Here is a 12590-nt window from a genome sequence, read left to right as displayed (position 1 = left end):
TAGAATTGTTGAGTTGTCTAGACTGTTGTCGTAGAAGTGTTGTGTTGTCTAGACTGTTGACATAGAAGTGTTGCGTTTTCTAGACTATTGACATAGAAGTGTATTTTGGGGTGGGGGTGCAACTCAATATTAGGAAGGTGTTCCTAATGTTTGGTATACTGAGTGTATATAAGTATGGCAATATACTTTCCAGTGAATGTGGCATCTCTTTTGCATAACTTAATAGAGTGGGGTGCTGTGGCTCGACTGTGGATGCAAGAACTTCATGAATTCTCATTCAATATGGTGCTATATTAGCATAATGATGATGATGATATAGCTGATGATTAGCACCTGTTTGAGGAAATGAGATTAATAATATAATTTTTCTCTTTCACATATTGTCTCTGTCTCTCTTTCTTTCTCTTATTCCTTTATTATTGGCTATTATGTATTATCTCATTTTTGTCCTTTAGCCCTCATCTTGCGTTGTCACATTTCCGTTCATCTCCTTTCCTACTCTCTCTCTCTCTCCCTCCTCTCTTTCTCACTTCCTTTCTTTCTCTCTTTCTGTCTCTCCTCTCCACCGTCCTCTCTCTCACCCTTTCTCAAAAGTCTCTCTCCATTCCACTCATTACGCTTTGTCATCCTCCTCCTCCACCCTCGTTTGGCTCATCCTCCACCCCGGTTTGGTCCATGCGGCTGCTTGGGGGACAGAGATGGTGATGATGAGGAGGAGGAAGGCCCTCCAGTCATGTGGATGTGTCCACATGTGAGGTGTGGGGGTGAATCAAGCCGCTCTCTGGGCTCCTTTACCTAATATAACTCCTCACAGCAGCAGGGACTGGAGTAATAACTACCACATCACACCTTGAGAGTGGAGTTAGAAACAAGAGTCTAGGGGAAATATTTTGGTTCTCTAACAACACCCACCTCTCCCATCCAGTGGTTCCAGAAATGGGGCTACATGTATTGTAGTGAAAGGCCCACAATCTTTCTTCCTGTGCATGTCAGCTGATTCAACCATTCTCCAATACGTTCCTGACTTGTCCTTTATTTCACTTGTAATGTTGATATACTATGTAGAATGTAAGTTAGATGATTTTGTCTGTGTGTGTTTGAGAGAGAGAGAGAGAGAGAGAGAGAGAGAGAGAGAGAGAGAGAGAGAGAGAGAGAGAGAGAGAGAGAGAGAGAGAGAGAGAGAGAGAGAGAGAGAGAGAGAGAGACTGACAAATGCATACATACAGAGATAGTGAGAGACAGACGGACCGACGGACGGACGTAAGAGAGAGAAGGAGAGAGACTTTTACACACTAGTGAGAGAGAACTAGACAGAACGAGACAGTCTAAACAACGCAACAAGTCTATGTCATCAGTCTAGACAACAGAATAGTAATGTAGTGGTAATAACGGACTAGCTGGGAATATTACGTCTGCCAATCGAGCACAGTTTAGTGTAATGGTATTCAAAAAGGTGTAAGTGTATGCTATATTACTACAGAAGACCAGAAGACAGAAGAAAGTCTCCCTCTACATGTGCATTCACACACACACGCACACAGCAAAAAAGTTGGACCCGTACTGGAATGGTTACACACCTACTCATTCAAGGGTTTTTCTTTATTTTCTTTGTAATTTTCTATATTCTACACTATGAAATAACACATATGGAATCATGTATTAACCAAAAAACAAATCAAAATATATTTTATATTTGAGATTCTTCAAAATAGCCACCCTTTGCCTTGATGACAGCTTTGCATGATCTTGGCATTCTCTTAACCAGCTTCACGAGGTAGTCACCTGGAATGCATTTCAATTAACAGGTGTGCCTTGTTTAAAGTTAAGTTGTGGAATTTCTTTCCTCCTTAATGTGTTTGAGCCAATCAGTTCTGTTGTGACAACTTAGGGGTGATATGCATAAAATTGCCATATTTGGTAAAAGACCAAGTCCATATTATGACAAGAACAGCTCAAATAAACTTAACATGGTACACAAACATCCACACAATCGTGAAGAGGGCACGGCAGCGCCTTGTCCCCCTCAAGAGGCTGAGAGTTCTACCACTGCACCATCAAGGCCATCTTGACTGGCTGCATCCCCTTTTGGCATGGCAAATGCACCGCCCTTGACTGCAATGCGCTACACAGGGTGGTACAGACAGTTAAGAACATAACTGAGGCAAAGCTCCCTGCCGTTCAGGACCTCTATATCAGGCGGTGTCAGAGGACGTGTAACACAATTCGTCTTCCTCTGACGAGGAGTATGACAGATCGGACCAATGTGCAACGTGGTAAGTGTTCGTCATTTTTAATGAAAAGACACTGAACACAAAAATAACAAAGTGAAAGATGAAAACGAAACAGTCCTGTATGGTGAAGACACAGAAAACAGAAACAATCACCCACAACTAAAATGGGGTAAACAGGCTACCTAAGTATGATTCTCAATCAGAGATAACGAAAGACACCTGCCTCTGATTGAGAACTATACCAGGCCAAACACAAAAACACAACATAGAAAAAAGAACATAGACTAAATCAAATCAAATCAAATTTATTTATATAGCCCTTCGTACATCAGCTGATATCTCAAAGTGCTGTACAGAAACCCAGCCTAAAACCCCAAACAGCAAACAATGCAGGTGTAAAAGCACGGCTACCCAACCCAACTCACGCCCTGACCAAACTAACACAAAGACATAATAAAGGAACTAAGGTCAGAACGTGACAGGAAGGGCCGAAAAATTGCCAAAGCCCCCCAAGCCATAGACTGTTCAAAACGGTACGGCTCTCGGACCAACAGACTCCGAGACAGCTTCTACCCCCAAGCCATAAGACTGCCAAATAGTAAAGTAATGGTACACACACTATCTGCAATGACTCTACCTTCCACTGACCCTACGCACACTCACTAGACTATATATACAAACCATATACACCCTCACACACACACACACCCTCACACCCTCACTCACACACACACACACACACACACACACACACACACACACACACACACACACACACACACACACACACACACACACACACACACACACACACACACACACACACACACACACACACACACACACACACACACACATTGACACTCCCACACAAAACCCACACACATTCACATACATTACACACTCACACAACACACACACACGCATACCGACACAACACAAACACACATACATATTGCACACTCACACAACACACACACACACTTTTACACTCATCATTTGCCGCTGCTGCTCTGTTCTTTATTTAACTCATATTATTATCTATCCTGATGCCTAGTTACTTTACCCTGCCTTCATGTACATATCCACCTCAAGTACCTCATACCTCTGCATATTGATCTGGCACTGGTACTCCATGTACATAGCACCATTCTTGTGTATTTTATTTTATTCCTCTTGTGTTACTATTTTGGGAAGGGCGCACGTGACAAATACGATTTGGTTTGATTTGTGTTTCAACCTGTGCTGTGTTGCTCCGTGCAGGTGTGCTGAGGATGTGACTGACGGATCCCAGTACTTTGTGCTGTTGATGATCACAGACGGAGTCATCTCAGACATGGTGCAGACCAAGGAGGCTGTGGTCAATGTGAGTGTTCATCACAACTCAGTGATGTGTGTTGTTGACATTGGTGGGCCTTAAGTTTGTGTGTGTCCCAAAATGTGGCACGGGATGTCATAATGATATAAATTATTGTGTGTGTGTGTGTGTGTGTGTGTGTGTGTGTGTGTGTGTGTGTGTGTGTGTGTGTGTGTGTGTGTGTGTGTGTGTGTGTGTGTGTGTGTGTGTGTGTGTGTGTGTGTGTGTGTGTGTGTGTGTGTGTGTGTGATTTTTCTCCGCAGGCTGCCGCTCTGCCCATGTCTATCATCATAGTGGGAGTGGGTCCTGCTGAGTTTGATGGTAAGTGTCTGTCCGGTGGGGGGGGCTTTTAAATTGCATGGTGCTGACCCAGCTTCTGTTCTTCTCTCAATGCTAGGCTGTCAATGTGCCACTGTCTGTGAAGTGCACTAAATATCAGCAGGGTAGGTGACAGAACAACTGCAATCTCCTTCCCAGAAGTTTTAGGAACTGGTGAATCCCCTTCCTACTCTCCCTTTCTTCCAAATGTATCTCCCCCTATCATAGATATACAGCAAGGACACCCACATCTGGTAGGGAGCGGTACAGGCTTTTGCTCCAGCCCTCTTCTACTCTTTTAACACATTTGATTTGATCTTGAAAAGCAGCTTGAGTACGGGTAGAACCAAAACCTGCACACCCAAATAGTTTTTTTAATTTTTTTTGCCTAGGGCACCAGGTAGGCGGAGTTTGCTTATTTGACCCCATTCCATTGCTCCTAAAGTGCAAACTCCACCCAAAAGGTGAACCAGGTATGGTAAATCAGTTGTATATATATGTGTATGTGTATGCATGTTTATATATACCCCCAAAAATATATGGGGGATTGGAAATGATGCAGACAATTACATTGATGGAAGTAACAATCTATCTGCAATATTAAAGCTGATCCACCCTAAAAGAAAACGACTCCCAAAATTGAAAAACAAAAGGAATAAAATAACTAAAAATAAATTTAAATTTAAAATTAAAAACAATAAAAAAACATACTATCAGTTGCTCTCCAGGAAGAGGAATGTGTTGATTCCTTCCCCTTTCCCAAATAATCCTTAGCATTAGTCCCGTGTGGTAACAGGTCGTGACTCCTGTGTCATGTCTCTCGGTGGAGAGGAACTCAGAGTAACAGTCCTAGGTCGTATTAAGTTGGGCAATGGAAAACGTTTTGCAATTGAACACGGAATTAGCAATAGACGGGTTGGTTGTTTAGCAACAAAACCAGCACGTGCGCAACTATGGGGCACAAACAGCGTTGGCTTAGATTGTTGACAACATTTAAACTATATTTAATCCTCAAATGTTTATTGCACAATGAGCACTTGTCTCAAAAACATTGTTACATTTGTTGGTTAGCTAGCTAGCGAATTTGAGACATTAACATGAAATCAGTCAAAACACCTCAAAACAAGACATGGTATCAATAACAAGATGAAACGAGCCACCTACGATTCCCCACATGGTATCTTCTTGTCACTATCTGACCATTCAGAATCATAAAAACGTGGCTTCCAGCCAACCCATCTATTCCCTCCCTGTTTCAGTCCATTTTTTTCCCATATGGTGCCGGATTAACACACCTGATATATCAGACTTCCACTGAGGCTTTGTTACCTGGGTCACCTAGCTTAAGCTCAGAAGGTTAACGGCAGAGCTGAATAATAATACCATGTGTGGGTAAACTCTGCACAAAACAATCCATTCATGCAAAGGATGTTTGCATTTTTTACTTCATTATCATGTTACTTACTCTTAGAAAAGAAGGTGCTACCTAGAACCATAAAGGGTTATTTAATTGTCCCCATAGGAGAACCTTCTGAAAATATATATTTTTTTGTTGGAACTCATTCACTTATACAAGGTACTACGTTAAACTCTTTCACCACTTAAATGTTCTAAGTAGATCCTTTTTCACCACAATGTAACGGTTTTCTAGGTGTGAAGGAGAGTCGGACCAAAACGCAGCATGTAGATTGCGATCCATGTTTAATCAACAAACGTAAACACGAATTAACACAGACACTACAAAACATAACAAAAACCGAAACAGCCTTGTCAACTAACACAGCGACAGGAACAAAGACACTAAGGACAATCACCCACAACAAACTCAACGAATATGGCTGCCTAAATATGGTTCCCAATCAGAGACAACGATAAACACCTGCCTCTGATTGAGAACCACTCCAGACAGCCATAGACTTTGCAGCTAATCACTAAAGTGAAGACTACAAGCTAGATACCCCACTAAGCTACAATCCCAATACCAACACCAAAACCCCAACACAAACACACCACAATACAAAAACCCCATGCCACACCCTGGCCTGACCCAATACATGAAGATAAATACAAAATACTTCGACCAGGGCGTGACACACAAAAGGGTTCTACCTGGAACCAAATAGGGTTCTCCTATGGGAAAAACAAGGAACCCATTTTTCTAAGAGTTTACCTTGAGTCCCATTTCTGTTGTGGTACCATTTTATTTTAGTTACAATATGCAGCAGCAGAGAACTTGGTTTGAGTGATATCCTTCTCTGCCTACCATACTCATGTCAATCATTGGATAATGATGCAATTGTAGCTGTTGCACAATCTTGAAATGGCACCCTATTCCCTATATATTCCCCATAGTGGCCAATAGTCAGCCAAAACTCGACAATGGCAAAACCAAGGAACGGGATTGTGGATGCTTCTTAAATTGCACCGTATTCCCTGTTTACACAAAGGTGCTATCGAGAACCTAAAAATCTTCTTAGGCTGTCCCTATAGGAGAACCCTTTGAAGAACCCTTTTTGGTTCCAGGTAGAACCCTATTGGGTTCCATGTAGAACCCTTTCCCCAGAGGGTCCTACATGGAACCCAAAAGAGTTCTACCTGGAACCAAAAGGATTCTACCTGGAACCAAAAAAGAGTTTGCCTTTAGGGAAAGTCAAAGAACCAACATTGGGACTCTTCCAAGTCAAGGTAAGCTTTTGGTTTTATTAATGTATTGCCACCAGGGCCGCCTGTGTAACTGCTAAACTGTTTGCTGACTGTACACTATACTGCATTACTGTAGAGGGTTTACTAATGCGTTAGTTCTATTAGCTATGTTGACAATGATGTTAGCTAGCTAATATGGTGACAATGATGTAGGCTGTGTGTAGTGGTTAGCAGGTTATGATATGAATGTTTGGTTTGAAAAGGTTTTTTCACCTGGTCACAGACAGCTGATGTGTTGTCCACAAGCGAAGGGAAAATGTGAAAGAGGAGGAGAGCGTGTAAATGCGAGAGGGAATTACAATGAGTAAAGTATTTTTTTCACCTTTATTTAACCAGGTAGGCTAGTTGAGAACAAGTTCTCATTTGCAACTGCGACTTGGCCAAGATAAAGCGTAGCAATTCGACACACACAACAACACAGAGTTACACATGGAATAAACAAAACATACAGTCAATAATACAGTAGAACAAAAGAAAACAAAAAGTCTATATACAGTGAGTGCAAATGAGGTAAGTTATAAGGAAATATATAGGCCATGGTGGTGAAGTATTTACAATCTAGCAATTAAACACTGGAATGGTAGATCGGTAAAAGATGAATGTGCAGGTAGAGATACTGGGGTGCAAAGGAGCTAAATAAATACCAGCATGGGGATGAGGTAGGTAGATAGATGGGCTGTTTACAGATAGGCTAAGTACAGGTGCAGTGATCTGTAAACTGCTCTGACAGCTGTTGCTTAAAGCTAGTGAGGGAGATGTGAGTCTCCAGCTTCAGAGATTTTTGCAATTCGTTCCAGTCATGGGCAGCAGAGAACTGGAAGGAAAGACGACCAAAGGAGGAATTGGCTTTGGGGGTGACCAGTGAGATATACCTGCTGGAGTGTGTGCCAGGAGTGGGTGCTGCTATAGTGACCAGTGAGCTGAGATAAGGCGAGGCTTTACCTAGCAGAGACTTGGGTTTGGCGGCGAGTATGAAGCGAGGGCCTACCAACGAGAGCGTTCAGGTCGCAATGTTGGGTAGTGTATGGGGCTTTGGTGACAAAACTAATTGCACTGTGATAGACTGCAACCAGTTTGTTGACTAGAGTGTTGGAGGCTATTTTATAGATGACATCACCGAAGTCGAGGATCAGTAGGATGGTCAGTTTTACGAGGGTAAGTTTGGCAGCATGAGTGAAGGATGCTTTGTTGCGATATAGGAAGCCCATTCTAGATTTAATTTTGGATTGGAGATGCTTAATGTGAGTCTGGAAGGAGAGTTTACAGTCTAACCAGACACCCAGGTATTTGTAGTTGTCCACGTATTCTAAGTCAGAGCCGTTCAGAGTAGTGATGCTGGACGGGCGAGCAGGTGCGGACAGCGATTGATTGAAAAGCATGCATTTAGTTTTACTTGCGTTTAAGAGCATTTGGAGGCCACGGAAGGAGAGTTGTATGGCATTGAAGCTCATCTGGAGGTTAGTTAACACAGTGTCCAAGGAGGGGCCAGAAGTATACAGAATGGTGTCGTCTGCGTAGAGGTGGATCAGAGATTCACCAGCAGCAAGAGCAACATCATTGATGTATACAGAAAAGCGAGTCGGCCCGAGAATTGAACCCTGTGGCACACCCATAGAGACTGTCAGAGGTCCAGACAACAGGCCCTCCGATTTTACACACTGAACTCTATCAGAGTAGTAGTTGGTAAACCAGGCGAGGCAATCATTTGAGAAACCAAGGCTGTCGAGTCTGCCAATAAGAATGTTGCGATTGACAGAGTTGAAAGCCTTGGCCAGGTCGATGAATACGGCTGCACATTAATGTCTCTTATCGATGGCGTTTAGGATGTCATTTAGAACCTTGAGTGTGGCTGAGGTGCACCCATGACCAGCTCTGAAAACAGATTGCATAGCGGAGAAGGTACGGTGGGATACAAAATGGTCAGTAATCTGTTTGTTAACTTGGCTTTCGAAGACCTTTCGAAAGACAGGGTAGGATAGATATAGGTCTGTAGCAGTTTGGGTCTAGAGTGTCACCCCCTTTGAAGAGGGGGATAACTGCAGCAGCTTTCCAATCTTTGGGAATCTCAGACGATATGAAAGAGAGGTTGAACAGGCTAGTAATAGGGGTTGCAACCATTTCGGCAGATAATTTTAGAAAGAGAGGGTCCAGATTGTCTCGCCCGGCTGATTTGTAGGGGTCCAGATTTTGCAGCTCTTTCAGAACATCTGCTATCTGGATTTGGGTAAAGGATAAATGGTGGGGGCTTTGGCGGGTTGCTGTGGAGGGTGCCGGGCAGTTGACCGGGGTAGGGATAGCCATGTTGAAAGCATGGCCAGCCGTAGAGAAATGCTTATTGAAATTCTCAATTATAGTGGATTTATCGGTGGTGACAATGTTTCCTAGCCTCAGAGCAGTGGGCAGCTGGGAGGAGGTGCTCTTATTCTCCATGGACTTTACAGTGTCCCAGAACTTTTTTGAGTTAGTACTACAGGATGCAAATTTCTGTTTGAAAAATCTTGCCTTAGCTTTTCTAACTGCCTGTGTATATTTGTTCCTAACTTCCCTGAAAAGTTGCATATCACAGGGGCTATTCGATGCTAATGCAGAACGCCATGGGATGTTTTTGTGCTTGTCAAGGGCAGACAGGTCTGGCGTGAACCAAGGACTATATCTATACCTAGTTCAACATTTTTTCAGAGGGGCATGCTTATTTAAGATGGTGAGGAAGGCACTTTTAAAGAATAGCCAGGCATCATCTACTGACGGTATGAGGTCAATGTCATTCCAGGAAACGCTGGCCAGGTCGATTAGAAAGTGATCATGCTGTTTGTATGTGGCTGCTATGAATGTGAACTGTGTTTGCGTGTGTTCATGTGATGTATTCATTCCGCCGATTCTGTTGAAAAACGTTTCTTAAACGGAAGCAAATGGAACAAAGTGTGGATAAACATTCCTGAAATAGAAAGAAGACCATGCTAATCAACAACAAAAATTGTCCATCCTCCCTCATCTTAAACGGCACTGACCGCCACTGCTGTGTACACTCCTTCTGGCATAGTGAGAAAGAGTTGTGCTGGAAAGCTGAAGCTCTTCAGCTAGCAAGAGAGCAGCAAAACAAAGCAGTCACTCCCAAAGTAAATGTGCAAACACTGGAGCACACTTATTATGCATTATGCCTATTCCAAAAGTTAATTGGCTAAGTGATTTGAATTAAAGATACTGCCGGTAGTTGGGGAAAGGAAGCAGAAAAGGGGAAATTATTCATGCCTAACGACAAGAGGGTCTCTTTGGGACCTATTACGAACTACACAGGGCTGTGCGAGAGGTCAGGGGTAGCTGCCGTAGGGGTTGTGTGTGTATGTGTGTGCATGCATGCTTGTGCCTATGTGTGAGTCTCTAGTGTGTGTGTGTGTGTGTGTGTGTGTGAGACAGAGCGATTTTAAAAGTGTATAAATTAAATCACTAGAGTATTGGTTTGTGATGGTTTGACTGATTGCTCCAGATTGTGTGGTGGTTGGCAAATCAGCATAACTTTAAGTGGTCTATAGGTGGAAGGGTATTTGACTCATCTACGCTCTCTTATCCTCCTCTTGCTCAGTCAGAGGGAACTGGGAGCTCTTCATCTCCACAGGGAGCCTGTGCAAACAGACTGTCTCTCGCACATATGCTTGAGTGCAACGCATCTCCTCTCCTCTCTCCTCTGCTATTCCCATCCTCTCCTCTCTTATCCTTCCCCTCTTCGAATCTTTCCATCATGCCATGTTCCTCTCTCCAAAATGCCTCCCATGTTCCCATGAAGTCTGCATGTGAGCATCTGTTTGGATGCACCTGTGTACCTGTAGATGTTTGTGTGCATATGTGTGTGGAGTGAACGTATGTGCATCATCAGTGTGTACCAAGCACTCCTGCGCCTGCGTGTACACACACACATTCATGGGTGTGAAATTCATGGGAAACAGAAGAAGTGTGTGTGTGTACTCTGTAAGCACGCTTGTTCCTGTGTGTAACATTCATGGCAAACAGAAGGGTGTGTGTGTGTGTGTGTGTGTGTGTGTGTGTGTGTGTGTGTGTGTGTGTGTGTGTGTGTGTGTGTGTGTGTGTGTGTGTGTGTGTGTGTGTGTGTGTGTGTGTGTGTGTGTGTGTGTGTGTGTGTGTGTGTGTGTGTGTGTGACATTCAAGGGAGCAGAAGGCTTTGTATAACTCAGTGACTCAGGGGATGCCCCCCACATGTTTGGGTTTACCCAAGACACCTGCCCCACTTTCTTGCCATCCTGCTGTCCCTTCACCCCCTCTCTCTTTCTTTCTGCACTGCTATACCCTACAGCCATAGGTGAAAGCACTGGATCGGTCTCCAGCCCATTGCCTTTATTTATCCAGTGCTTTTCAGGTTACTGGTCCTGGCGGAGAGGAGATGAGGGAGGGTGGGTGGGTATTGAGTAGTTGTGGGTTGCTGCCCATGGCTGAGGCATGCTCTCTCAAAGACATCAGTGTGAACCCAACTGTATAGTCCCACAGGCATGGCCAGGCATCTGCCTCCCAGCTCCTCTCTACTCCAGTACACCAGATAAGATGGACCCACATCTTCTCGCCACCAAAATAGATATTAGTATTTATTATGTAGTCTGTTAGAAAGTTACGGCATCCACATTAGGATGTTGTCGGTTCTCAGAAAATTGTTCCTAATATGGATGCCGTTGATTATATTAAAATCACTCCTAATAATGTAAGAATGAAGTTTCAGGAAGATGTTTTTAAAATATGTTTGCTCTGGGGCTTTCATGTACAGAATTATGTCTTTGACCTACTATTATATTATTAGTTGCGCTTTTGGCAAACAAAGTGACACAGGAGGCTGGTGGCACCTTAATTGGGGAGAATGGGCTCATGGTAATGACTGGAGCGGAATCAGCGGAATGGTTTCAAAAACATCAAACATATGGTTTCCAGCTGTTTGATGCCATTCCAATTGATCAGTTCCGGCCATTATTATGAGCCATTCTCCCCTTAGCAGCCTCCACTGGTAGGTTGCCATATTTATCACAAATCCAATACACATTAATAACACAAACAGCATTCTGTCTAATTATGGATTTACGTGACGTCATCTCTGTCTCTGTCCCTGACTCTGACTCTCTCTGTCTCTGTCTATGACTAACTCTGTCTCTAACTCCCTCTCTTTCCCTGCCTCTACCCCATTTCTCTACTTCTGCCTCTATCTGTTTCTGCTCTATAGCGATGGAGGAACTGGATGGTGACGAGGTCAGAGTGTCCTCTAAGGGGCGCATTGCCGAGCGAGACATAGTCCAGTTTGTGCCTTTCCGGGACTACATAGACCGCCAGGGCAACCAGGTGCTGAGCATGGCACGGCTGGCCAAGGACGTGTTGGCAGAAATCCCTGAGCAGCTGCTGGGTTTCATGAAGACGAGGGACATCGAGCCCCGGCCCGCCTCCTCCACCACCACTACCACCCCGCCAGGACTCCACAAGCTGCGCATCTGAGAGAGGGGTTTGGGTGGGGTCTTTGGTTCTTGGGTTTAGAGACATTGTTTGGACCATTTTCAGTTGCAGCAAATACCTGAAGAGACACACACTGACACACACACACACACACACACACACACACACACACACACACACACACACACACACACACACACACACACACACACACACACACACACACACACACACACACACACACACACACACACACACACACACACACACACACACACACACACACACACACACACACTGCAGTAGCGATTTCCTGCCTGGTGAACACCGCCATGCTGTGATGTAACAACTGTACAGCTTAACAAGGGTCAAATGGAGCATGACCTTTGGAGTGAGAACTGTTGGAACTGCTTCCGTGGTTGCCAACCCCTCACTGACCCCTTAGCTTCTTTTTATATGCAGGGGTCAAGGAACAGTCACCGTTAAACGTTGTAAAAAGCAAGGGTTTGTGGGCTTCTCAACAAACAGAAAGAGGGATCGAT

The 12590-nt window shown here is 44.0% G+C and overlaps 1 protein-coding gene across 1 annotated transcript in view; it reads left to right on the top strand.

Annotated features, from left to right (window-relative positions):
• LOC124003576 (copine-9-like) overlaps positions 1-12176 on the top strand; it is a 186704-nt gene extending 174528 nt beyond the window's left edge. Inside the window, exons 18-20 of the mRNA XM_046311934.1 lie at positions 3495-3597; positions 3852-3909; positions 11825-12176. Of these exons, the coding sequence (XP_046167890.1) occupies positions 3495-3597; positions 3852-3909; positions 11825-12090 (427 nt within the window). The 3' untranslated portion in view covers positions 12091-12176. The remainder of the gene's footprint in view (positions 1-3494; positions 3598-3851; positions 3910-11824) is intronic.
• The last annotated feature ends 414 nt before the right edge of the window (positions 12177-12590 follow it).

This window comes from Oncorhynchus gorbuscha, linkage group LG18 (genome assembly GCF_021184085.1).
Source record: "Oncorhynchus gorbuscha isolate QuinsamMale2020 ecotype Even-year linkage group LG18, OgorEven_v1.0, whole genome shotgun sequence".
Classification (NCBI taxonomy): Eukaryota; Metazoa; Chordata; class Actinopteri; order Salmoniformes; family Salmonidae; genus Oncorhynchus; species Oncorhynchus gorbuscha.
This window is presented reverse-complemented; position numbering and strand designations above follow the sequence as displayed.